Source organism: Boleophthalmus pectinirostris, unplaced genomic scaffold (assembly GCF_026225935.1).
Source record: "Boleophthalmus pectinirostris isolate CB_2022bp ecotype Guang Dong unplaced genomic scaffold, ASM2622593v1 HiC_scaffold_6, whole genome shotgun sequence".
In the NCBI taxonomy this organism is placed as follows: Eukaryota; Metazoa; Chordata; class Actinopteri; order Gobiiformes; family Gobiidae; genus Boleophthalmus; species Boleophthalmus pectinirostris.
Genome location: NW_026571447.1, coordinates 22,309,277 through 22,336,869, shown reverse-complemented (window position 1 = coordinate 22,336,869; position 27,593 = coordinate 22,309,277). Strand labels below are relative to the sequence as shown.

Sequence of the window (27,593 nt, the reverse complement as noted above, 5' to 3'; positions counted from 1 at the left end):
AATTATAAAGAAACCATTTGGAAATTTCACCCATCCCACTGGGGCAACTGTCAGCAATGGCTTGGCTCGTAGCAAAAATGATAAAGTCAGGAGCTTAAACTGGTTTTTATAATGCAAATCTAACCAAAGACAAGCTTCAACAAGACAAGAGACCAGAGTGTGCACAGTCTCAGCTGCCCTGTTCAACCAACTCAAAATATAAACAACAGCAACAAAATAATGCAGGGACAATATCATTCTTTCTTAAGAGATTGTAATTCTTCTTCTTTTACAACCACAAACAAGTATCATGTAAGTAACCATGTGCCAATTATTAAAGCTATCACCTTCAATTTGATCACACGATTACCTCTGTCTAATGTTGCTATTCGAAAGTCTAACATCACATTGGGCCTACAGAGCCTCCAGCACGCATCTCCTCCTCATACACTCCACTGACCATTAATTAGCATCATGAGCACTCTCCTCTCACATCACTGGTTCTTTCTAATAGACACAAGAAACCCATATTGGTTAGCGTGGGCGTGTCTTAAATTGGGGTTTGTGCATAAGCTCCACCCCCGTTCCCAGCACGCCCTCTCTGCTGCCGGGTTACAAGACTCCTGTGCATGTGGGCTGGTCATTCTTGACATCCCTCTCACTCACTACACACTCAGAGTGCAGGTCTATCTTTGAACGCCAAAAACAGGGGGTCCACACACCAGCTCTGCAAGGTTCACTGTTCTTGAATGCCTTTTTATTTTATTTTGTCGTTTGTCTTCTATTTTGCATGGTAACAGATTATTTCATTCAGTGAGTCAGAGTTAGTACTACCATGCCACACTATTGTACCTGTGCTGGGCTAGTCTCTACATGCACAGATCACTATGTGCAGACAAATAATGTTGGTGTTTATAGTGACAAGGCATCAGGACTTTTATCGCACTGACTTGTCCTTTTAAATGGTTCATTTTATGCTATTTTCTGATCTATGTTATAATGTTCTTTCCTCATCATCAAAAACATACCTGGAGCTGTGTTTTGTTTCATTCACGCATGTTTAAGACAAATCCTGCATATTTAGGCCACAGAGAGCTTCTCTCAAATAGAAAATGCACTTTTCCCACCTTATGATGTCATGTGATAATAAAAGAGATGCTCCATTCTGTTTTTAAACTCCATACACCTACAGAATCATTTGGATGTTTTCAGGTCTAGAATTGTCAATCTCCACTGAACAAAAGATAAAAGCTGGCTGTTAACTTGAAAACTACCATTACATGACATGACAAGGTGGGACAGAGCATTTTGAGCTTTGGTGATGTAAACAGACTACTAATAAAGGGTTACTTCACCATGTGGGAATGAAAGAAAACACAGCTCCAGGTATGTTTTTGATGCGGAAACCACATTGTAAAATGGCTTAAAGCTCACAATTACAGTACAGTATGATACACAATTATTGATTTACAAAAGGCAATTTGTTGCTGTTTAAGTAGTAAGAGTGACTCAGTGCCAGTCCCAAGCCATACGGATGCAAATTGCTAAAACAATATGCAAACCTGGAGGCAGATAAATAACAGTTGCCACGACCACGTTAAATTCAGTTTTTAATATGCAAATTAGACAATACTACTAAAATATTGACAATATTGTGAATGTTGTTTTGAAAATGTTTTAGAAACATGTTAATATTAAGTCCTGAGTTCATAATATAAAATATAAAATTCAGCAAAAAGAGCTGATTGAAACTAAAAATGTTTATGTGTTCCAAATAAGGAAGTTATATTTATGTTTTTTTGTGAGGAATTTCACATTTGTCTGATACTTTAACCACAACTAAAACTGTTAGATTGACACAATATTATCAGAACATTGTTATCAGCATACATTTTGGAAATATTGCCCACCCCAAACAGAAGGAAGACATTAGTTATTTATTGTTTTTATTGTCAGCATATTTTGTTTTATGTTTTTGTTAATTTGCTTTTAATATATCTGTAATGGATGTTTTATAGTGCCTAAAAAGTCACCATTACACAGTTTGGGTAAATATTATATGATAAGACAACAATAAGGTTTATGGTTCGGTAAAACCAAAGTTGACTGACATGTTTAAGTTTTGGCAAACAGTTTGCATCATCCATTGCAAACAGACAGTGTGCAGCTTCTGGTAAATGCACTCCTATGAAGTCAATAAGAGTCAGCAGGACACAGCGACTTTAAAGACAGACCAGGAGTCACCAGCAAAGCCAAAGATCAATGGGCTTACAGAGTGCCACATGCCTTCTGAACTGTATTTACACTAGTTATGTGCTGTCCTCAAAAGGGCATCATGACAAGAAAGCCAATGCATTTTAAATTTACAGTGTTGAATACAGCAGTAAAGTTGTAATATAAATATGTCAGACATAATTATTGACATGTGTGAACACAGTTTGCCTGTCCTGACCTGCCTGCTTGTTTTCGAAAAGTATCCATGACAACAAAAAGTGCATTCGCAGCGCATCATGTGACCCATACACTATTATTATCAGGATTTATGGGTTTAAGATGAGGCTATGCATATTGAAAAGTAAAAGGAAAAAGAATGGAAAAAGGCGTAGCTTTGTTACATAATCCTTAAAATTACATGACTAATACCTGCAGAAAAGCAAAGGCAAGCATCCAAACTTTTTCTCTCACAAGAATGACATTATTGTACCGTCCATGCTTTGCAAATGACCAAAAAGGTGCCCAATCATGTTGAAACACAAGGACCAGCTTTACGCTTCAAGCTCACCGCTGTGTACTCACAAGTGGAACCACATGGTTGAACAAGTGCATCTGGACACGCATGACCATCTGTTCTCATCAAAGCTCACATGAAGTCGGGAGTCAGGAAACAGAAACCATCTACAAGAATGTTTATTTCTCAGTTTGGGACAGGTTGTGGATGTTTCAAGTATATTTGAGTAGCATCAACAGCTTCCAGAATGAGTACTCAATGAGAAAGCTATTATAACTGTAGCATTAACATGTACATGGAAAAGTCATTTTGAAATGCAAACAAAAATGTATGTAAAAGTTGGAAATAAAATGGTATTTAACATTTATTATAACATATTTTCCTCTTCTTTAGTTATCATATTGTCAGAAGTTTTGGTAAATGTCATTCCCCTTACAAACTTTGCTTTTACAAAGAAATACGGGTGGCGTAACTATCTTTCTTGAGACCTTGTGTGGCTGGATTAATAAAATCTGATTTTAACAAATTGCAATCAACTTTAAACAAATAAACTACAAAATAGATCAATAAACCTTTTACCCACCATCGGCATTCTGTAATTGGCTTTTAGTTTACAGATAATTCTATTATGGCTCACTCTCTACTCCTTCTTATATATATTTATTTATTTTTTGTTATTATGAGTGCAAGGCTTTTAGGGAGAACCAATGTGCTTACCTCATTTTCCATCAACAGGAAATGGCCTCTAAAGACTCCACTGGATACAAGTGTCGAATCGCTCTGGTGCTGTTTCTCCTTTTGGGCAGCATCGCGGCTCTGATCGCTGTCTCTGTCATCCAGAACAAATGGAGCTTCATTTCATACAACATGGAGGTGAGTACTTTGTACATTTTAAAAACTATTTATAAACTGAGGTTAGAGACAGGTAGGGGGATCTAATGTTGTCATGTTGGGTAAAGGAATGTGAGCACAGATGTTATCCAGATGCTGACAAGGGGTCCCCTCATGACTCAGTCCAATTAAATGGTGCCCCTAATGTGGTTATGTCACTTTTCCTAACTGTTAACGTTTGTCCCCTTTTCTGTTATAGTATGGCATAGTGATAGATTCTGGCTCGTCTCGTTCAAACATTTACTTGTATGAGTGGCCTGGAGATAAGCAAAATGAAACAGGGATGGTGAAAGAAGTCATGAACTGCAAGGTCGCAGGTAAGTGATCGTTTACAATTAAAGCATTTCAAACTCTCTCTTTTCTAAATCACAGTATGTTGTGTACTCACCTCAGGGCTGTGAGATTTGATTTTAGACTTGTGCTTACAGGTGATGGGATCTCAGAGATGAAAGTTGATCCGGAGAAGGATGCTGCTTCATGGAAAGCTTTCAATGCCTGCATGGTTAACATCACCAAAGCCATTCCTGAAGAAAAGCGTAAAAAGACTCCTCTATTTCTGGGAGCAACAGCCGGGATGAGATTGCTAGAGTAATACAGTTTTATTTGCCACACGGAAGCAAACATTTTAGACTTATTATGTACAAGGAATCTTACATTTTAAAAATTAATTTTAAAGGGAAAGCAATAGATCCAGGGCCATGGAAATCATGGAGAGTCTCAAAGAGTACCTGAGTGCCCTGCCTTTCAATTTCCAAAATGCCTCCATCATCAGTGGACAGGAGGAAGGTCTGTACGGCTGGATCACAGTCAACTACATCCTGGAGAACTTTTTTGAGGTAGGCCATCCCTACACCATTTAAAAAAGTAACTCTGGATTTTCTTTTTTTTTTTTTCTTTTTGAAATTTAGGTTCAGTTTGATCATTTGATATAAACATGTACCGTATCTCCACAATCAGTGGTCAAATCATTTCTCATCAGTTTGCACAGTTCTCAGGCTCTTTCTCTGAGCACACAGCTCTCATTCAGAAACATACATGATCATGGAATTCAGATTGTTTATTCAGTACTACAGGCCTGTTCGTACACATTCAAGGACTTTGGACTAAACACTGTCACTTTCATTATAAAAACATGACAGCAAAAAAGCAATTTGCAATTTGTGAGCATCCAAGTTCTAAGAACAAAAAAACTTCACACATTTGTCAAACAGTGAGTATAGACTGTTTGAATATAGAGATTACGTACATATACACACTGTAAGATGTGTTACAGTTTTTTTCAAAAGCTTTGCTACCTAAATTTTCAAAATATTCCACTAAAGGAGCAAATAATGTACCAATATTCAAGCCTTAACTCTCAAAACACTTTTTGCAGAACCTGAAACACAACAATCAACTATTTAAACACAGACTGCAGATGTAAATCTCTGTCTGCACATGCTATAGTCTGTGTACCTAAATGCTGCACAGTCTCACTAAAGTCCATAGACCAAAGACTTAAATGACAACAGTAAACACAGCAATCACAATATGAAGAGATTTTATAGACCGACACAAAAGCACTAGAATCACAGCATAAAAGACTTCCATCGTAAAAAGCTGTGTGAACCAGGTCCCCTCCTCCCCTCCAAATGGGAACAAAAATTGAACAATTTCTTTCCTAAATGATGATGGTAATATTTTGTTCCCTAAAATATTACACACATTTTTTTTTCTGAAAATTGTGTACAATTTTGTTCTCTAAAATATTACACCATATTTTTTTGTTCCCTAAATAATTGTGCAATTTTTACTTTTTTTTTTTTTCAATAGTTTTAGCACATTTTTTGGGTTGGTTTAGTTTGAGCATTTGATCTAAAGTTTTATTTAAACAAGGGCTTAGGTGGTCTAGTGATTTGGAACATTTCTCATCAATTTACACCGTTTTCAGGCTCTCATTCAGAAACCTACATGATCACTGATCATATAAGCTCTTGAGACTTAGACCTTTAGACATTTATATTTGCAAATAAATAACTATAAATAAAAATGCCAAAGCAACTGTACACTTTTCAGCTCATATACACACCTGCAGAGGAGCACATGAGGCAGGGCGAGCTGCACACATTTTGAACCAAACAGTTATTCATGCGTGAGGAAAGGGCGTTGGCAAGTTTCTGCATGCTTCTTCATCACAAACCGTCATCTGATCGATACAATCATGTGAACAGTCACACCGAGTGAGAAAGACCAGGCATATGTTCACCATCAACACCTGAATACAACTGTAATGGCACGTTTAATATAATCTCATTATCTCAAATCATAAATGGCCATGCACCACATTGTTACACTTTATTCACACTCCCCACTGCTCTCTTCTCACATGAGTAGTCCTAGTTTATAACACACTTGCTGTACATGTCAGACCATGTGTGATGCAACAATACAGATGCCCTTCTGAACATTTGAGGACAACTAGAGTATATGACACAGACAGCTCCTCTTTGAAAATAAATCCCACCATTTAATTAGTCCAAATGAATATGCATATGTCTAAAGTGTGAACCCCATTGTAGTGCGTTAAACCAGTGATTCTCTGTGGTCACTAAGAGCAGGACTAAAACTTCTGAGCTACACTTTCAAATGAAGCACAGATAAACATGTGACCAAATGAGTATTTTTTGTTGGATGATTTATCAGTTTTGAATGTGAAACTGCATTTTGCTCAGATTCAATTTTGTTTTGGAAAACAAAAATTCTGTTTAGGATTTTATGTGAGCAGTTTTGCAAATGTCAATTTTCAGTAGATAAATATGCAAAAGCAAGTGAAAAAAACAAAAACAAAAGAAACTGCAACACATATTTGCAGCATTTACCTCTCTCAAACCATCAGAAACCAAGTGACACTGGTCATACAGGTCTCTGACTCCCTTTCTCACACTATATGTGACATTAAGTGGAGAAGCATACAATGTCTGGATAATGGTTAGATAAGTTCATAAATCTGCATTTGTATTTTAACCACAAAGTGGTGCGCACAAGATTTGAGAGATGTATGAAAAGTTTTGCCAAATAGTTTCAACAGAACTGTAAATATCTTGTTTTATTTTACAGGACAAATGTAGTGAGCTGCTTTGCAATATTATTTGTATATTACCTTGTACATTGTTTTAGAAGTAGAAGTAGATAAAAAAGTATTTTAACTACAGTAAATTAATAGAACATCATTCATCTCTTGCCTAGCCAGTGAAACCATGTGCATGTATAAACATCTTACAGTATGTGTATGTATGTAGTCTCTATATTCATACAGTCTGTACTCACTGCTGAGACACTTCTCCTGCTTGACACATGCCTGAAATCCTTTGTTTTTAGATTTTGGGTGCTTACAAATTGTAGGTTTTTTTTTTTGCTGTCATGTTTGAGTTTCTATATTGAAAGTGAGAAAAGGCCTGCAATATTGAAACAAAAATCTGAATTCCATGATAATGTATGTTTCTGAATCAGAACTAAAACTGTAGGCATACTGTATCTCTCTCTCTCTCTCTCTCTTTTATCAGTTCAATGAAAAATCACACTGATCATAGTATAAAAGTTTTAACATGTGTTGAATTTAGGTTCAGGACAAGACTCGGGACAGGACAGGACTTCCAATACTTTATTCTGGGCATGGCAGGAATACATGTGTGTGCCTAATTGATTTCTTTATTTTTGCAGAAAAATATGTGGAACAAATATGTGAGACCAGAAGGAGGAGAGACAGTTGGATCCATGGACCTGGGTGGTGCCTCCACACAGATAGCATTCGCTGTAGGAGAGAACTTCACTGGAGAAGATTACCTGAACATCAAACTGTACGGCTACACCTACAATGTGTACACACACAGCTTCCTCTGCTATGGCAAAAATGAAGTTGGGAAAAAGATCTTGGATAAAATAATTCAGGTAAAATGATGTATGCAGTGTCCCCCTTGGGTTAAGATACATTTACTGTAGTATACCACAGTAGCCTTCATAAGCACTTGCTTTGCAGACAGAGCACATAGACGAAAATCCATTAATGCCTAATTGAGAATTGATTAGTGAACAATGTTCATCCTGTGCTGTGAATAAGCAACACAGTCAAGTGAAGAATGCATTATGTTATTAAGAGTATTGATCGCCCAGTGAATGTTAAGCATTCTTGTCTGAGAATACTGCTCCAGCACATCTTCACAGCACATGCATTAATAATGGACACGAGGACAGTCAGTCTGGATGGATGACTGAAGTCTTTGCCTTGAAAGTAATCCTTGAACAAACTAAAGTTAATTAGACTGTAAATCAATCATCTGTTTCCAAAATGACCCTCTGTGGGCAATTGAATGTCACTAATTAACATGTAAAGACTGACTTTGGATGGTTAATACTGCATGACAAAAAGTCCAGATTCAAGACAATTAATTTAAATAAGCATGTCAAATTGTGTGGTGTGATTTTGGGCCAAATACCTAAAATAACTAACTGAGAGAGATTAGAACTGTAATGGAGTATACAAAACTTTAATTGATCTACAGTCTTAATCAATTAAATGCAATAAATAAAGTTATAATTATATAGGCAATAGCAGAGTGCAACAGCAAACTCTGGTTTCCTTCTATAATCTGTACCCAGAAAAATGTTCTTGTTTCTTTTTCCATAGCTGGAAAGGATATACTGTCCACTGTCTACACATACAGACAGCAATCACACTGACCATCAGTTAAAAGTTTGAAAATCATTTGAAATGAATGATGTTTATTCTTTTCTAGCAATCATCTGACCCAAATCTTATTGTAAACCCTTGCTATCCAAATGGTTACAATATGACACGGAAAGCATCAGACATTTACGACTCACCGTGCACAAAGATACCAGGGAAATACAACCTGGACCAGGACTTCTTCATGGTGGGATCAGGAGACTCAGAAGAATGTAAAAAGTTTGTCAGAACCATTTTTGACTTTGACACATGCAATGCAGACCACTGCTCTTTCAATGGCGTGGAGCAGCCGCCAGTCGTTGGAAAATACATGGTAACAATGAAGAAAATCCCCCTCATATGAAGGTGTACATGAAGACTCACTTATTCCTCTCTCTTGATTAGGCGTATGCTGGACTCTTCTTTACAGCCAGAGCTATTGGTGGAAGTGAAGACCTTGACACCTTTAAAAACGCAGTAACTAAATTCTGCCACACGTCCTGGGCACAGGTATGTTAGTCCCCCAAAATGTCTTATTATTAATTAAGAATTATCTCCACAATCTCTTCACAATCTCTTCAATCACAATATTATATTCTATTGAAAGTGACTTACTTTCAGGAATGTTGTCATTGTTAATTGTGCCATTTTGGCTGCTTAAGGACATTACAAATTAAATATTCTTTTAAACTATGGCTTTTCTGTGTCTTCCAGTTGAAGAAAGAAAAGACGTGGATCTCGGATAGATTTCTGAGGACTTACTGTTACTCAGGTCACTATGTCATTTTCTTACTGGAAGAAGGCTACAAGTTTGACAAAAACACCTGGAAAAACATACAGTTTGAAAAAGAGGTAAAATCTGGCTTTTCGGTCAGATATTTCTCTATTGTGGTTTTATTAAGATTCTGTGTGAACAACAAACAGTTGGAATTACAAGCAACATTAGGTCAAAGAGTTTACGCCCGTTGTAGCTTTAAAGAGCTCATATTACGATATTTTCAGATTTTTGTTTTAATGTTGTTTTCTCATCGAAAATATACCTGGAGTTTTGTTTCATTCACACATATTTTATTGCATATTTAGGGTGAGTTCTTCTCTTACACAGAAAACACTCTGTTCCTCCTTGTGATGTCATGTCGTAACACAGGAAGTGCTCTACTGTGTTTTGAAATGCCATACACCTTCACTAAAACCATTTGGATTATTCCAGCCCTGAAATGGCCAAGCTTTACTGAATTTAAGGTAAAAGGTAGCTCTTAATTTGAAAATGACTGCTTCATGACATACCAGGATGGAAGATGGAGATGTGGACAGATCAGGATAAACTAGGATTATTCGAAAGTGTGAATGAAAGAAAAAAACAACTCCAGGTATGTTTTTGATGAGGTAGCAACAGTGTGAAATGGCTTGAAGCAGAAAATTGGGTACATTCTTCTTTTACTATTTGCTACAGATGGTTTCTTGCCTCTGTCACATGGAACAAAGCAACAGTTTGTAGGTGACAGTTTGAGGATCTCACCATAACCCCATTCACAGTTGCATATTTAGCACACTATGCATGGGAACAGGACCACCCATTGCACTTGCAGAAACCGTCTGTGCGCCAAAAGCCAGAGATTTCTCTCATGGCAGCAGGATGCCCCGAGGACAGCGTGCAGATAAGACAAAGGAGTCCCCTCAGCTCGGGGGGGTTCCCTGTCTTTCAGTCATGACTCACAAAAATAACTCCTCAGACGCCGTTTTCAAATGACACGACATTTAGTTCCAAAGGAGGCTGGATCTTTCAACTGAAGCTGGCAAAGGTCCACTTTCCGATCCTCAACAGTAGGGTTAGTGTTAAGAGCAAGGCGTGTGTGACTCGTGATTGATAGGCCCTTTGTGAAGTGCACTACATTCTTCTCTGCCATAACTCATGCTTTCCACTGATGTAACTGTATACAACTTGGGAGAATTGGCAAAAAAAATTGAACTTCAAAACAAGTCTCAAAAAATATCTATAGAAAGGGAATAATTTTCTAATATTTTTTCTACTGGAATCAAAATGCTAAAATGTAATTGCATCTTTATCAAATTAGTATGAAAAACACATTATATAATGTCATACTTTTACATTATTACTATTATTAAAAGGCCAATATTTTCTATGTTGTAATGTTGTTTTGCTATCAAAAACTTACCCAGAGATGTGTTTTGTATCATTCACGTGTCATGTTTAACACACAAATCCTGCATATTTAGTCTGAGTTCTTCTCTCAAACAGAAAACACTCTTGTGATGTCATGTAGTAATACAGGAAGTGCTCCACTGTGTTTTCTCTACAGAACTAAAGGTAAAAGGAGCTGTTGAAAACTACCACTTCATGGCATCACAAAGTGGAACAGAGCATTTTGATCTTTGGAGAGGTAGACAGACTAATAATGCACAATTAGTCATAACATGTCTAAATGACAAAAACACAACTCCAGGGATGTTTTTGATGAAGTAACAATGTTCTAACATGGCTTAAAGCTCACAAGAGTCAATTCTGAGTAATTTAAAGAAACCATTATTACTCAAGAAACATTGCCTGAAATAGAAAATTTCTTGATAATATTACAAAATTTGTATTATTATCTATTATTATTATTTAATTATTTTAATAAAAACATCTTAATCTTCTATTTTCTTTCACAGATAAAGAAGACGAGCATCGGGTGGAGTTTAGGCTACATGCTAAGTCTGTCTAATATGATCCCATCTGACGTGAATGAGAACTTCCCCATGTCAAACCCTCTATTTGCTGGACTTATATTTCTATTCTCAGCCCTCACCATTATAACGCTTGTGATCATCTTCATCTTCTGTGTGCGCACCTGCTACTGAGATCCTGCAAAGAAAAGGAACAAAGGAAAAGAAAAGGCTCAACGCTGCAGTGGCATGTACTAAAAGGTCCTGACATATAACTTTAAGTTATGATACCTCAGGGATGTTGATTGAAAGGATCTTTTTCAATAGATTGGCATTATCCATAACAAAAGGGACTAGATGTTTACAGGATGTTGCACTTATTTGATAGTGCTTTAGTGATAAAACCTCCTTTGACTCCATTTTATCTGGATGAATGAACGCAGCTCAGGGGAGCTCATTTGTCTGTTATGTTTGTGTACTGTTGGTAATTGCTGTATCTCTTCTGCGTTCTATACAATAACAATACAACATTCATAGCATTGGGATCAACAGAGATCAAATGAATCAATGAATCCTATGAAAACATTTCTTTTAAATTGTTATAAGCATGTATGAAGAACTAGTCTAAGCTTCCGTGTATGTAGTTTAACTGTATCTTGTTACCAGTCTAAACATTCCTACCATCTGCCTGAAGCAAAGACAAGTACTGAATAAAACTGACCCTAAATATTTTTTAAAACAAAAGCTCACAAGTTCTTGTAATCATACAAACCGCATGTGTAAGTATGTTTATAGACTGGAGGAAAGTTGTTTGTTGTGAGTACTGATTACATTTCCAGCAGAGTGATGAACAATACTAGTGAAGAGCCACTTCTCAAAGTGAAGGTAGTGGTTTGTATGTATGATTCCTAAGTATGACTCACTGTAAAAAAAAATAAAAATACAATCCATTACAACAGAAGATACTGTGTGTTTTAAAAAAACAACAACAAAAAAATCAACTTAACAGTGGTGCCATCTAGTGGACATAAACTGGACCTGAAGCATCCAGGATCTATGAATGCCAACTGTTTGAAACATTTTTATTGAAAGATTTGTCTAAAAAGAAAACAAAAATGAAACAAAATAGACATTTCAAACTACAGCAATATCCACTGGTTCTACAGACACTCTCAAAATCACAACTTGAAAGACATGGGAGGCATGTGACCAAGCAAATAAAAAAATAGCATCATCAAAGTTATTTCTGTTGCATCTTCTTTTACACACCTGTACAAAAATCTCATAAATACTACTCGCATTTCCTCTCTACTTCACTCTCAACTTTCAATAACTTATTGTTCAATAGATGTTTGTATCTTCCCACTTTTGGTTGAATGATAGTTTGACTCCATAACATCCAGTAGCTTCCTGTCATTGGTGTATGATGAGTAGACGGGGCGTGGTAGAGAAGGAAAAACCTCTATGCATTAATTTTTTTCAATAATATTTGTTAACAATTTTTAAGGGAATCTGCATAAAAAATGTGCCCCCAACTACGCAACTGACCCCCAACACCAAAAAGTTGTGTTAGCAGCTTACACAGAAGTACATCAACATAAAAGTAAACATCTTTGTGATTGGCTGAAATGATCTGAACAAAAATGCCCTTTTTCTTTTGCAGAGAGAGATCCCTGCTCATATTTCAAATGGCTTATGTTGGTCCGCACAGCAGCCTAAAGCATCATGACATGAAATCACATTACATAACTCAATTAAGCTGTCATAATTAGAAACAGCATTTTAGTCAGTCCATTAAGCTTGTGATTTGGCTGCTTACAACTGTAAAACTAGACACCAATGATAACTTTTTTCTACTATTTTCAGACAATACCAGCTTACATCTGATTGCATGAAAACATCTTGAGGCATTTGTATATTAAGACCTACTGCATGTCCCTAGATATCTCCCACAACAGAATAACATAAAAACAAGTGAAAAAGCAAATAAGGAAGAGCTCTTCAATGTCTAGCTTCTTTGTCTTTGGTATAAAATATGCCACCTGTAGGCTGCACTTGATCAGCCTCTACTAGAACTATTGCTTTTTTGCACATTGAAAAATCCTAGCTGTTTTTTCGGCTTTTAGTGAAAAATGCTTGTCACGTAAAATGCAGGCAAAGCAAAATGTTTTAAGGTACGGCAAGCAAAGGATGACAAAAGCAAGCACAAATGGCATGGGAAATAACACATGTCCATGAAGTTGCAGGAAGCAGCACTCTTCCCCAGATTTTCTTAAATTTTAAAAGTCCTCTTTACAAACACATCCTTTTTGCCTGTACAGTCAGCTTTTCGCTGCTCTTCTTTAATCATACTGTTTTTGTCAAACACAAAAAAGGGAAACCTCTTGTTCCCAGCATTTCAGAAAATTAAGGCAATAAAGATTTACCAAAACATTGATATTCTAAAAAACTACTCAAATCATAAAAACGATGATGCAGCTTCATATGAAAGGAAGACGACCTTTGTTTTTCTAGACTGCTGCCTGTGTCCCCTTTCCATTTTTTCTTGAATTTAATAAAAAAGTCTTGAAAATCTACCTGGACATTCAAATGTTCGTTTTTTTCTGTACAGATTCTAGTGAAGTTGTCTTCTCATAGAGGCAACATCCAAAGTCTCTTGATGAGAAATGATAAAAAGTTGCAAAGTTCAACAGTTCAGCAAACAGTTTCTTTTTTCCTAAATTTTCTTCAAATAAGAAACATTTTTTTCTTCATTTTTGTCTTGTGTTTGTGCACAGTGGAAGCATTCTCCTCTCAACATTGTCCTTGTCACTGTTTCTTTTTGATTCCCCTGGTCACCAGTGCAGTGCAGTCCTTCTGAGGGCAATGCAGCAATGAGCCTCACCAGCCTCAACTTATCTAAGAGACAAAACAAGGTTCAACGTTTAATCAGTGTCCCAGTTCTGAGATGATTTTATCGTTATTGCTATAGGCGACTTGTCTGGAGGCTATTGAGAACAGGAATGTGACATGACATCTATATTACAACCAAAATGTATATATCATTCATTGACAAGCTCTTTTCCATTAACTTTCATTGTGCCTCCAACTCTATTGAGGAGCAAACGGGATAATGTCATTTTGTATTGCCTAATATCTTTGGAAATATATAGAAATGTGTTTTATTTGTTAATTTTATTTGTCAGTCCACAAACCAGTTAAAAATAACTAGTTCTGTTGTTCACGTTAAGAATCTAAATCAGGTACAGTGCCTTAAAGGATTTTGTTGACTACTGTAAAGCAGTATCCCTGAGAGGACACCAGCAGCATAAGAACTGTAAGACACATATTTTTTTGTATTGATTGTTAGGCTGAAGTCAGTGATAAATGATGATTTATCCTGCTGTACTTGTCTACGTAAATTTCAGGATTGTGGTTCAAAACACTTTTTAAAATACTTTTATCTTGTAACTGTACTTTGTAACCATACTACTTGAGTAAAAATGTACTCTTCCCTCCACTGTTATTACACCCTTAAAATGTTTATTTGTAGGAAGATTCTATTTTAGGGTTAATAAACATGCACGACCTCTCGTGTCTTCAGCATCCAACTGCATTTCACATAATGTAATAAAGCTGATCTGATCCCCATCTCTTTAGTATTGAGCGTCATTGCTGGGGTAGTATTTCTGTAAGTCTATACGCACTTAGTCTGCTGGTAAGAATAGGCTGTGGTGTGGTCCCCCGTGCTCTCCACTGATAAAGGCTGCTGTCCGCTGGCGTTCTGTGAAGAGGGAGCTGTCTGGGGAGAGGCCTCTGTCACCACGCCCTGGAAAAGAAACAATCAGAAAATTCACTTTTTAAACATAGTGTATTCACTTCAACTCAAGAATAATGTGCTTCCTTAAAAGTAAATGAACACATCCTCAAACTCATGATGATGATAATGCTTTACACTAGTATCGCGCTTTCCAGGCTTGTCAAAGCCTCTCAAAGCACTACACTGTAGTCATTTTTTTTTCACTCCATACTCAGTGGTGGTAAGATATTGTTGTAGCCACAGCTGCTCTAGGGAAGACTGATGGAGGTAGAACACCTTTTAAGTCAATAGAAAGTAGTTTTTTAAAAATAAAAAACTATAGAAAAAAAAAAAAAAGTGTTTTTAATATTACCCAGCTACTGGATACGAGGTCTGATTGTTTTGACAATCCTAATAGCCTATGTTGTGAAGTATATATTATATATTAGCTTAGCATCAGCACCTGAATAGACTGGCCTCATAATCTTTCCTTAATGGTATACTCATTTTAGATAGTGTGTTCGCTTAAAATGCACCTAATTATTTTAACTGTATGTCAACCAGAAACCAACAAATGGCAGCAGTTCAACAGACAATAACTCTAATAGTCCTAGGTTTAGTTCAGATGTGCCACAAGTGCTTTCAAGCTACACCCGTAAAGCTTTTAAATGTGTCCTCTGAAGACCACTGTGGCTTGCTGTGCAGACAGTTGGCTCGTGTAATAGGCTCAATAAACAAGAGTTTGTGTGTCCTTACTTCCACTGTGATGGCAGAGGCAGGCACTGCAGTGTACTGGGGAATGTAGGTTCCTTGCATAGGGGCAGTGGCTGCAGCAGGCATGTACTATAAAAAAAGGGAAAAACATTTTGTCATGTAATTAGAATAATAATAAAATAATAATTTTAGTTGGTCATTTGTACATAGCACAGACACACAGAGTGGTATCCACTTGCTGAAACTGTGACACAAATTTATACATTTGATTCAAGGGATTGACCAGTGGTTGTTAAACTCGATATTATGAGGTTGATAGGTGGGGCTGATTTTGATAATTTTCGCAAAATTATATAAATTTAAATTACTATAAGCTATACAAGTAATGTATAATAAGAAAAATAATAACCATAGCATTTACCATACAGAGTTTTTTCATTACAAATGTAGTGCATTATTCTTTGTATTAAGCAGTTTGGATAAATTAAATCAGGTGATCAGTCCAAACAATATATTAGCCTATAACTGTTGTGCTAAACAGTGTTATAGACTCGCCAGACTTGCCAACCAATATCTGTTTGAAATAAGCTTATGTGTACAAGAAAGTTTTGCTTAGAGTACATAATTTTATATAAAAATGGAAAAATTCAGAAGGTCACTTGAATGTAGGAGACAGACTCACATTTCCCGAAGTGCCCAGAGACAAGTGGTTCATCTGCTGCATGAGCGGAGCCATTACACTGGACGGGTGCAGGGACAGACTGGGCTCGATGGCTGCTGCCGGAGTGATCACAGCACCCTAAGGCGCAGAGAGGACACAACAGAAAGAATGTTCAGCAACAAGACTAACAGACAGTTATGTTCTGGCAGAGAGGAGAAACAACTGTCACTGATACAACAACACTACAGAGGATCAGGTGTCCTTTAAAGGGCCCATTTTATGCTGTTTTCTGATCTGTATTATGATATTGTTTCCTCAACAAAAACACACCTGGAGTTGTGCTTTGTTTCATTCACATATTTTGCACACATATCCTGCATATTTAGGCTTGAGTTTGTTTCTGTTTCTCTATGATCCCACGTGGCAATACAGGAAATGCTCCACTGTGTTTTTAAACTCCATACACCTTCACCAGAATCGGTTGGATGAATTCAGCCCTGGAAATGCCAATCTCTACTGAACTAAATGTAAAAACTAGCTGTGAACTTGAAAACCACCACTACATGACAACACAAGGTGGAACAGAGCATTTTGAGCTTTTGAGATGTAGACAGATTTATAATAAAGGGTTACTCCAACGTGTGTGAATGACAGAAAACACAACTCCAGGTTTGTCTTTTATGAGATAACAGAATTCTAACATGGTTTATAACTCACAACAGTCCATTTTGTATAATACAGGACCTTCAAAGTTAAGGGAAAGGACTGCGTTGGGACAGTGCGTTCATGTGAAATATAATCCAAGCACATTGACTGCAAGTTGTATTTGCTTTATTGTAAAAAAAATAAATAAAAATCAATCAATCAATAAAAATCAACCAATTGTGGCAAATATACATTTCATTTATGTTATTATAAAAAAAAAATCTCTTAACAAATTTTACATGAAGAACAATATCTAGAAGATATTTGAACTAGCTACCCTTTAGTTGGAAGGCAAGTGATTACTGCATAATTCATATCTACTTTGCTTTCGTACCACTTATGTACCTACACCTTTACAAAATTTACTATAATAAAGGATAAACAAAGACTTAATTCATAATGAACAAATATTTTATTAAGAATGACTCAGACTTAGTAACTAACTAACCAATTAAATTAAGAGATTAGTGCTGGGGTATTAAGTAGTAACTAAGCCAGAATCATTTTTAACTATTTGTTCATTATGATTTATTAAAAGTGCATAGGTGCCATGTTTTTCCTTCTTTATAGTTATAAACAGCTTCACAAAGTTAAAAGGGCTGGGCTGGTGTGGTTTCAGAGGAGAATAGCGGTCTTGACAGAGCTTGCTCCTGGATACAGCAGAATCCTTTTACAGTAAACCTCTTCAGTGTGGAGGGCTTTGACGCGCCCTAGCACCTTGATGCTCTGAGCTTCAAACTGCAGTGCATCTCAACCCTGGCTCTGTCTGACTTAACAGGGCCCTCCTCTCCCCATGTAAAAGAAAAGAGGGGTTATTGGAGAGCGCCGTCGAACTACACTTCCCATAAGCCACACAGGGGAGCTCTGTTGTCTGTATGAGTCGAGACAGCAGTCAGCACTTCTGCCTGTTGAGATGCTGGAGGAACACAGGTATTAAATTTAGGTGTTTTAGAAAGCACTGCAAGTTCTTTGGCAGCCATCATACCCCGGAGAGGTTCACACATAGACTGTAAACACACATAGAGCGATGAAAGTTGTGGCAGTTTGAAGTCTTCTTCTTGGATGCACATACAATCTGTCAGAGCTGAGGAGAGGCTGCTGAGAGGCATTTTGTTTGCGAGACAAACAGAAAGATATGCGTCAGGCTTCTGCTTTGATGGGGAGATGCTTGACTGTGTGAAATAGCAGCTGTCTATACTTTTTAAGTCAACAATATACACATGGGTCCAAAAGTATAAAAGTGAAATTCATCCTCTATAGTAATAGTAACAGTAACAGTAATAATGGACAGTAAGAAATACACTCAGTTTATCACAATCTACTCTGCTCTTATGCAATGGAAAAGGTTTCATTCTTATTGAAAGTGCGACTGGACATATTTTAAAATGTTTTATTTTTTTGTTTGTAATGTTATGTCAAATTGAGAAAAAGATTCCCTTGCTCCCAGAACTGTTCTGAGTTTGTATATGTTAAAAACAATGGAAAAGCAATAACACTGTGATTTTATTCTGCACTTTGCAATGTGTAATTTGCATTTTCAATAAAAAGTAAATTAGAAAAGAATTTACTGTGTTTTGTTTAAGGTCCAGACTTTTATTTTATTTGGGTGGATCCAAGAAAAAATAATTTCCCTGAATTCACATGGGCATAATTGACTATTTTGCATGCATCGCTAAAATAAACCCATCTGATTGCACTGCTCTGTCTGAGCTTGGCCTGAGTCACAGCGGAGGAGATGGTGACCAGACCGACACATCTTCTGTGATAGAAAGTACAGAAAGAACCAGTCTGGACCCCAGGTAACATGTTCTCTCCAACACTAAATTTCCTCTTGTAACTCAGATTCCCAATGTACACTTTATTTTTAATTACAACAGTTGTATAGTAAAATAGGCAAAGACAACAGTCAATATAAAAAGATTTGTTGTTAATAAAGAATAAAAAATGAGTAAAACTTACTTTCCTAGACTTTCTCTGGTTTTAAGTACCACACAAGAGACACATATGAATCTACAAATCACCCCCAGAACCGACTGCTCTGGCTGAGGCAGGTAGCTTTTCCACCCAAATCCGCCTAAACCCACTGCATTTCATCCAGCAATAATGCCTTCTTTCTGGTAATCATTTCTCATTCTGTCTTATTTTTTCTGTTCATTGCCTCCAATCTCACAGCAGGGGTTCCCAGGCGCAGAAAAAGCACCAATACAAAAAAATGAGGGGGAAGGAAACGCATTGACTAATTGACGGCGTTGATTTATGACAGAACAAGTGTTAGACCTGCTATCTCTGCGTGTGTCTGCATCGTTCAATTTATTTTCTGTGTGATGATTGTTTAACTCAATGCAGCGTCAGTCTAATGCCTGTGTGTGTTTTGTACTTGGGTAAATGCAAGACAGACAGTTTCAATCCCCTAGAGGACAGGAGGCAGACAAAAACAAAATCGGCTTCAACTTTGAACTGGATCTTTGTGTCTCGTCTCCTCCTTCTATTCTCTGGCTGTCATTTCTCCAGAGCAGGAGTATAAAGCAGAGTAGCACAACGCTTTAGGCGCCAAATGCATCAAAACACAGCATTAGTGATAATAAGGTACGATTATAGAGAAAAAGCTTTGTTAGAGCAGGGACAAAAGCAATACCTGGTTTAGGAGTTATACATTTGCTTGTTTCCTGTGAATCGGTCGATCTGCTTGTCTTATATTGACCAATTACTGTTTTATTGTTTGATTTTATAACCTTCTGTTGATTAAAATGTTGTAAAGCCCTGCTGTTGTGATATTAAAGTATTTTAAAAGGCACGTTTTTTTCTTTCCTTTTCCTGCATTACAAAAGCAAATAAGAGTGAACTTCACATTAATTTACTTTATCTTCTAATCCTTCTCCATAATTAAACGTCTCGTGTCTTAATTTTACCTTTGTTTCCAGGCTTGAAACTATCACAAAAAGAATACTCTCTAGCAGTTATAGTTAGACAGGATTTAAAGTACTTCAATTGAAAGGATAGAGGACAGGAAAGCATTTCAGGACATTTTGAAGATGTTTGGTGAGTGAACTTATGCACAATGTTTAGGCAAGTATTAGGCGTTTTATATAAAATGAACAATGTAATTAACAAAGAGTGAACCAAAACAGATTAAATTACACCACAGAAAGAAAGGAACAAAACATAGGCATTTAGAGTGAAGCTATAGACTACACTGTGATGGAAAATAAAATTTAAATAACTAAATTAATCATTTGAAGTTAAAATTTAATTCTCAAATTGATACAGATTCACTTAAAATATTCATTATTATTATTATTCACTAATAATAATCACAATTTCAGCCCAAGCCTTTACAGTTTACATCACCTATTCTGTATGAGATGAAGATGTTCAAATAGGGATAGGAATGCACATTTTGCTACTGCTTCTTCCATTGTCTTTTTGAATGGGCTTAACATAGCAATTTAACTCAGGAAGATATTGCATCCCAATTCTTTGTGCGGCTCATTGCGGCCTGCCCCTATAAGATGTGTTCTCATTCGGATGCATTCATTTCCTGTAGGGGGATTTGTGAGTAATTACACACAAAGACATCCTCTCACTAATTAAGATGTAACGACGCAGAGTTCAAGTAATCTGGGCGTTTCACCAAGACGCAGAGGCAAACCATCCTCCAGGCTCTCCACAGCACATCGAGGTGTGTTTGAGGAGATTAAATACAGAAATGGTGCACTCTTTTGATTGGGGAGTGTGTAAATATGATTATGGGAATCTAAGCTTGGGCACAAAAGGCTTTTAATACAAGGATTTGTTCATTGTTGCATTTTTAAATAATGCAGTAAATTTAAAATTCACATTTGCCTCAAATGAAACAGAAAGTGGAGTAATGGGCAACATTGGGAGATGACAAAACCATTATTTCAATAATGTCCCCGCTGTCAGTTGACAAAATACTATGAAGAAAGCTGACTGCATCTCCAGTAGAAGTACATGTACAGTCAATTCTGCAATAAATATAAATTGTACTGTAACACATCTGATACTACTATGATATTTCATTTACTTAATTTCATTCTGCATAGATTGCTGTGCACAGTAACTCTGCTCTTGGCTAAGTAACTTTTGATACCAGTCCCATACTTGAAAATGAAGAGTACAGTGCAGAATTTTAATGTAATCCTTTATGCTTAGATGGCAGGAAGAAAATTATGACATTAAACATTGTAGAGTGTGCAACAACAAAAATTTTGCAGTATGATGAGAAGGCACAAATGAAGCCAACTATATATACCACTATATGACCAGTATTTGACCACTGTGTCTCTCCGTATCGGTCTACTCTCTGATGCAGTCTTCATTTGTCAAACCCCTGTCCACCCAAGAAATACGCAGCTCTGACATGCTTTTGCAAGATTTGTTTTCTTCCCTTTTGTTCCAGATTTATTCTTTGTAATCTCGTAGATTCTGTGAGTTTGCTCCTCTCTCCTGGCCCCACTCTGTCAAATATACACAAGTCCTATTTATTTATATCCGCTTTATCCCAGCGCTTATTCTCTGCTCCCCGCTCACGTAAAATGTAGGAAGTCATATCAAGGCGCCTGCCAAATAATTAGATGGGACATTTGTTTGAAAGCACATTTACAGAGGAATAATCTCCCCTCCCAGAGCCATCATTTGAATCAGTCTACGCCACAACAGAATGCTCTAGGAGTTGGCAGTTAGACAGATGGGAGAACAACAATGAGATACTAGACAGCCACGGAGCTAAAGTCTTAGAGGGAGTTTTATGAAATACAAAGAAATGTGTGTCATTACTCCACTGACTAAAGTTTGAAAATATATGTTGTCCCTAAGTCATCCTTTTGGAACTGCATTTACTGTAATACAAATAATGTTTGTATTGAAAAGCATAATTGCAGTATTAGAGCTCCAAGATACAATGCAATTGCATTGATATCACAGTTTGAGTGGTTACTAAAAGCAAATCACCTCTACAAACATAAAATATAATTTTTATGAGATATAAAATCTGCTAACCCTTTTAGACTTCTACAAACGTGTTCTGAAGTACATGGGGTTCTTGTATTAGTTTAACAGTTTTCTCTCAAACGTTAATGCTCCTGGGGTTAATAGCTCTTTTAGTATAAAAACTCATAAATCTTGCAGTAAAGTATCAACTAGATTCAAGGATAAATTATATATGTTTGAAGGACATGGACAGGGTCCACATTAAAACTAACCATCTTGTGTTTTTTTCTTTCTTTCTAATGTTTCAAATTGCAAAAAACTCTTCTTTTCCTAGCACTAAAGCTTTATCCAACTACTTTGCACAGTAAATAGATAAAACATCTAATAATATAATAACATACAGAGCAGTGTGGCTCTTATGTAAGGCTTATGTACAGCTGATGGAGCGTTGCAGCCAGCTCTGTTCTGTAACAAGTGAAATGGAGCAGAACAGAGCTGTGCAGGTAGAGAGTTTCTGCAGATGTTGGAGGAAGTCCAAGGCATAAACACTGATGAGATAATCCACAATCTTCTGAATATACAAGTGAAGCCAACTGGAAATGATGTCCTCAAAACACCTTGAGGACTTTTTTCCATTATAAGAAAGTTTTTGATATGTGATTAACTCACAAACTTTAAAAAATTTAAATGTGGAACTGCTTGCTTTATATTAAAATCATGGAGACACTGATATTTGGAAAAGATCTAACTTTGACTTATTTACCAAGATATATTTTATAATATTATAGTATGTTTATTGATGCATTGTTATTTCTGTCATTTGGGATTCTTATAAGATACAAAGTTCTCCTAATGCTTTCTTTTATCTGTTTTAAATTTATATTCTGTGAATGTTGAACAGTGACAAATAATCAAATCGTAGAACAGTGGAAGTGGGGTAAAGTTTAATATTGCTGAATTTTCTTTTCTTTTTTTTTTTTTCTTCATCTTTTTTAAAATTTTATTTATTTTAAGTAATTTCTGGGACACTATATATCCTTGTTGTTCCTTTCTCCGCCAGCAGGAGGCGACATGTTGTCATGTATTGTATTGGGAGCAGCTGCGTCTTCAGAGTGGCTTTAAGGAGGTTATACAGCGGCTGATTCAGCACAGTACGACTTTACTGCAGAGCTATGTCTTTATTTCTACATGTTCCATGGTTTGACTTATGCAGGCACTATGTACAGTGATTATGCCCATTGAGTCTGTCAAATGCAAAGTAGCTTGTTATACTCCAGTTATAACCAATAAAAACAAAACAAGTGTAGGTTTTGTCCAACTAGTCTTTCAATGTTTTATTTTATTTAATCATCCAAAATATGTATTTTTATTTTACGTTTATTTATAAACATTTAGACAAGACCACTAACTAATTATGATTTAAGTTCTACTTACTGTGGGTTGCATAACATACTGTTGATGTGGCATCCAAGATGTACTTTGGACCTGGAGAGTGAAAAAAAAGAGAATACACAGGTTAGAGAGACACAGAAGAAATAATGTTTCTATTGAAATAGACAAGTAGTGACTGATGTCTAAACAGAAAAATGCACAGACAAGGATTTTGAACAGGAATTGGGTGGAATCTTGAGGCAAGAACACCGAGAACCATCCTCACAACTGTGGAGCTTAATAATACAACACATTTGCAAGGGTATTGTGCAAGACACATTTAACCTCAGGTAATTTGATTTGTCAGAATCAATGGACTTTTTTTTATTCCTTGACAGAGATATTAACCACAAAACATCACATTTTATTTGCTCCAAAGAAATGTAGCACTGTAGCAAATGTAGATATAGCAAATGTCACACTATTATCATAGAGAGTAGTAAAGTCAAATGAACACGACAAATTTTGTTATGAAAATAGTTAGACTGTTAAAAGCACCAAATGTACCAGTAAATATATAATTATTCATTAGAGCCACAGCTTTACAAGTCCATTTCTGAGCTGCCAGTCCCTACGGCAGTGTTTCTTATAAAAAAAAATTACAGCACGTACTGAGGGTCCACTATATACTGTTATGTTGTAATTATAAGAGGATACAGAGACCAGTGAGAGCAATAGGCTCTAATAATTACTGCTGCACAGTGGAGGTTTCATCATCAAAGCCCGTCCTGGACACAAATCACCACTTTCATCTCCTACTGCCCATTGGCCTGCTTTAACACAGCCACAACAAGTCCCTCAATGCTTTTTGTCATATACACAAAGAGACATAAGCTAATTGTGTGTATGTGAGAGCTTCATTTTCAGTGGTAGCTAGCAATGAATTACCTAATTTATTTATTAAACCTAAACTTTTAAATTAAAGACTATGGGTCAAAATCTATAGCATAATGTCCACAAAACTCGTCCTCTAAGTGTAACATTTTGGGATCTCCAATTTTTGAGCTGGCTCTGATCAGGACTAGGAGGCTTAGGTAGCTTGATTTAGACTGAAAGGGGAACCCAGAACATCCGGAAGAAAACCCATCCAAGTCAGGTTTTGAACCCAGGACTGTCTTGCAGTGAACACTTCGCCAACACACTAGACAATTCACCCAGTTACATAATACATGTGGTTGGTTGCATCAGGAAGGACATCTGGCTTAAAAACCTGCCAAGTAACTGAGCAACTGTTTGAGGATAAGTGAAAGATGAAAAGAAAATTTGAGTAACTTTGCATAATGTGTTGACAATCTACAATCTTTAGCCCTCAAATTGAGAGGTATTATTTTGAAGCAACGCTCTGGTAATTTATGTCTGAGTTAATGCCTCTGTCTGCTTTAAGTGTATCATTGCATGAGTCTTCCTCATTTACTGCATCACTTGTGTAAACGTGCGGGGGCGGACTGTTTGGTTTAATGTCTGTTTGACAAACGGGGGATCAAGGACTAAGTTGAGTCAAAGCTTCACTACAGTTACAGTGAGAGAGTGTGGACAAAGGAGATAGGAGATAGGGGATAGGAGACATGGGAAAAGGGAGCGAGAAACAAAAAGAGGATTTGCTCTAAGTATGAAGGATCGATGAGAGGCATGCTGCTATAAGCCGCTGTTTTATCATTGTGATTGGAAGAATAAACCCAAACAGAAAAGTTGATAATTCAATTGCAAGACTCCTTTGAGTTGACTGTATATGGCCTTTATATAATGAGATGGGGAGGCTCAATAACTGCAGGGTCTGTGCAGAGTTATTCTTGTATCAGATACCATGTATTTGAATTTCTTGAAAAACTGGAGGACTACTACAGTGAGATGCAATTCCTCCTATAAAATTACACCTTCTCCAATGTTACAGAGATTCTGGTAATTGCACTATATAACTGAACTCTCCATGCAGACTAGCAAGTAGCCGACCCTTTAACAGAAAATTGCATATTTAGTCTAGAGGAGGGCCTGCCACCTGCTTCTCTATAGAAAGGTTACTACATTATCTAAAATGTTCCACAGTAGAGATCTATTACAAGGGAGACAGTTCAGATCTGTGGTGTCGCCCCTATTCACAGAAGGAATGATCGTATTTTTGAGCAACAGAACACCCATAATAAATAAATGTTAGATGGATATGCTTTATGTCATACCATGGAACACTCAAAGCAAAGTAATATCATCTCCATGGAGACAAGTAGGAAGCAGACCCTATACCAGAAGAGTTGCACATTGCATCTTTAAATAAGGCTCCCAAAAAGGCAAAACTAAAGGTGTCTTTTTGTTTTTGTTTTCCATAATAATGTAATAGAATTTGAAGATTTATCAGATTACAAGAGTGGTTTGCTTAATATAGTAATAAATCAATGACAATTCCCGGAAAGCATTTTAAATCTAATGCCAGAGCCCTGTGATATCCAGCAGGCAGAACATGGTGTCCTATGTTGCTGTTAGCAGAGCTTGTACCTGATATGTGGAGACAGGAGAGGCAGCAATGAACGGCGAGATTGATGTCTGCGCTATCATCCGGTTGGTGGAGATGCTGTACGGCGACGAGTAGAACCTGGACAAATACAATCACAGGTTAACAAAACACTGTATTATGCATTTTGAATACACCATCATCTCCTCAGGGCAGACCACATGTAAAGGTGTAATTGAGCCTTTAGTATCTCTTTGTTTGTTCAAGCACGCCAGTCTCTTGAAGATATAGCTGACAAAATGAATCAGCTTTCATCAGGGCTGTCATGGAAACAATAAATTTTGTATCGTATTCCCACCAACCCATCAAAGGCGCCCTCAAATGGGACCTGACACAGCACCGGCGCACATGGCATTACAAAAGTGCCTGCTCCACACTGCTATGCATATAATATATTATCACCTTAATGTGTGTGTGGGAGAACTAGTCCAATATTGTCCTTCATGTTCCACCTACACGCTTCTACTTTGTATTCGACAAGTGCCTTTGAAATCTGTTTACCTCCCTTCCTACCTTTGTTTGCCCTTCTAATTTTGCGCCATTTTTTTTTTTTTATTTCATCCCCTCAAACCTGCAGCGGCTCGCGGTGCTTTATTTATCATTGTGTACCTAGAGAGGACATGTTTCATCCAGCAGGCCGTGTTGCTGTGCCCGATCGATCCCAAAGTGTCTGTTGACTGAATAATGGAGCAGGGGAGGGGAGGGAGGAGTGAGGAGGCAAGGGCCGAAGGAGAAACCCTCTTTATCTGACTCTAACCTGATTGGATGATTAAATGACCTGCTGTAAGACATGTGTAGCTTCACTGGTAAAGTGGTATGTTTTTATGGCAAAGCTCCAGTCTAAACAGAAGAGACAAAAATTTACGCAATGAACTGTATGTCATTGAATAATACTGAAACTAATACTGCTGCCAATATTAACAGACACACCACGAAGAAACGGGGACTAAATTTGGCACTACACCTGCCACTAAACAGGACTACATCAGGACTAAACCAGGACTAGAACATGACTGAACAAAGTCTACATGAAGAGCACTAGGTTCAAACCAGGACCACTATAAGTATACTACACACATGCTAGTTCTAATTCAACCCACTGCTTTTACTCATACTACTATTATATCCGTCACTAACAAAAGGAGGTATGTATTCCCAAAAATGAAAAGGTCAACAATATTACATTTAAGGTCCTATATTACACAACATTGACTCTTGTAAGTTTTAAGGCATGTTGGAAATGCTGTTACCTCCTCAAAAAACATACCGGGAGTTGTATTTTGTTTCATTCACACATGTCTGAGTAATACTGCATTATTACATCTCCAAAGCTCATTTATTTATTTATTTATTTAATGAGACAGGGACAACACACAATTTTTACATTAACCTTAACAGGAGAGATGCATTGTACCAGGTTGCAGCAGCAGTGCTAACTTCCACCTGTAGTCCCAGGGCAGGTTCACTGATGGATTGTATTTAATTGACCTATCACCTTCACTCAAAATGCTCTTTTCCTCCTTGTGATGTGATGAAACGGTAGTTTTCAAGTTAACAGCTACCTTTTCTTCAGTAAAGTTGGACAATTTCAGGGCTGAAATTATCCAAATGATTCTAGTGAATAAGTATGAAGTTTAAAAACACAGTAGAGTACTTCCTGTATTACTACATGACATCATAAGGTGGGGCAGAGTGTTTTCTGTCTGAGAGAAGAACAGACAGACAGCATAATATGCAGGTTTTGTGTGTTAAACATATGTGAATGAAACAAACCACAAATCTTTAATGAGGAAACAACATTACAACATAGATCAGAAAATAGTGTAAAATAAAATAATACACAAATCATGTTATTTACTGCCGTTGCTAGAAAAGGTGTCACGT

General features: G+C 36.9%; 2 protein-coding genes across 3 annotated transcripts in view; one reads left to right on the top strand and one right to left on the bottom strand.

Moving 5' to 3' along the window:
* Nucleotides 1-640: 640 nt before the first annotated feature.
* On the top strand, nucleotides 641-11,953 carry entpd3 (ectonucleoside triphosphate diphosphohydrolase 3). The gene is made up of 10 exons (XM_020937457.2): nucleotides 641-713; nucleotides 3,443-3,580; nucleotides 3,798-3,915; nucleotides 4,027-4,186; nucleotides 4,275-4,434; nucleotides 7,298-7,525; nucleotides 8,371-8,634; nucleotides 8,706-8,810; nucleotides 9,015-9,152; nucleotides 10,974-11,953. The coding sequence occupies exons 2-10, from the start codon at nucleotides 3,446-3,448 to the stop codon at nucleotides 11,160-11,162; spliced, it is 1,497 nt and encodes a 498-aa protein (XP_020793116.1). The 5' UTR covers nucleotides 641-713; nucleotides 3,443-3,445; the 3' UTR covers nucleotides 11,163-11,953.
* An 858-nt stretch (nucleotides 11,954-12,811) lies between these two features.
* LOC110171576 (RNA-binding motif, single-stranded-interacting protein 3) overlaps nucleotides 12,812-27,593 on the bottom strand; it is a 113,659-nt gene continuing 98,877 nt past the window's right edge. For both annotated transcript variants that reach the window (XM_055164154.1, XM_055164153.1), the window contains 6 exons: nucleotides 25,694-25,790; nucleotides 23,210-23,260; nucleotides 16,142-16,258; nucleotides 15,502-15,588; nucleotides 14,654-14,775; nucleotides 12,812-13,865 (listed from right to left, as the gene is read on the bottom strand). In XM_055164154.1, coding sequence (XP_055020129.1) covers nucleotides 13,862-13,865; nucleotides 14,654-14,775; nucleotides 15,502-15,588; nucleotides 16,142-16,258; nucleotides 23,210-23,260; nucleotides 25,694-25,790 — 478 coding nt within the window. In that variant the 3' untranslated portion in view covers nucleotides 12,812-13,861. The remainder of the gene's footprint in view (nucleotides 13,866-14,653; nucleotides 14,776-15,501; nucleotides 15,589-16,141; nucleotides 16,259-23,209; nucleotides 23,261-25,693; nucleotides 25,791-27,593) is intronic.

Excerpts from the sequence above, each read along its gene's own strand:
- entpd3 (XM_020937457.2), top strand. The coding sequence starts at position 3,446 with ATGGCCTCTAAAGACTCCACTGGATACAAGTGTCGAATCGCTCTGGTG. Across the intron at positions 3,581-3,797 it reads TCATTTCATACAACATGGAG|TATGGCATAGTGATAGATTC; the intron begins GTGAGTACTTTG and ends TTTCTGTTATAG. Across the intron at positions 8,635-8,705 it reads CAGTCGTTGGAAAATACATG|GCGTATGCTGGACTCTTCTT; the intron begins GTAACAATGAAG and ends TCTCTTGATTAG.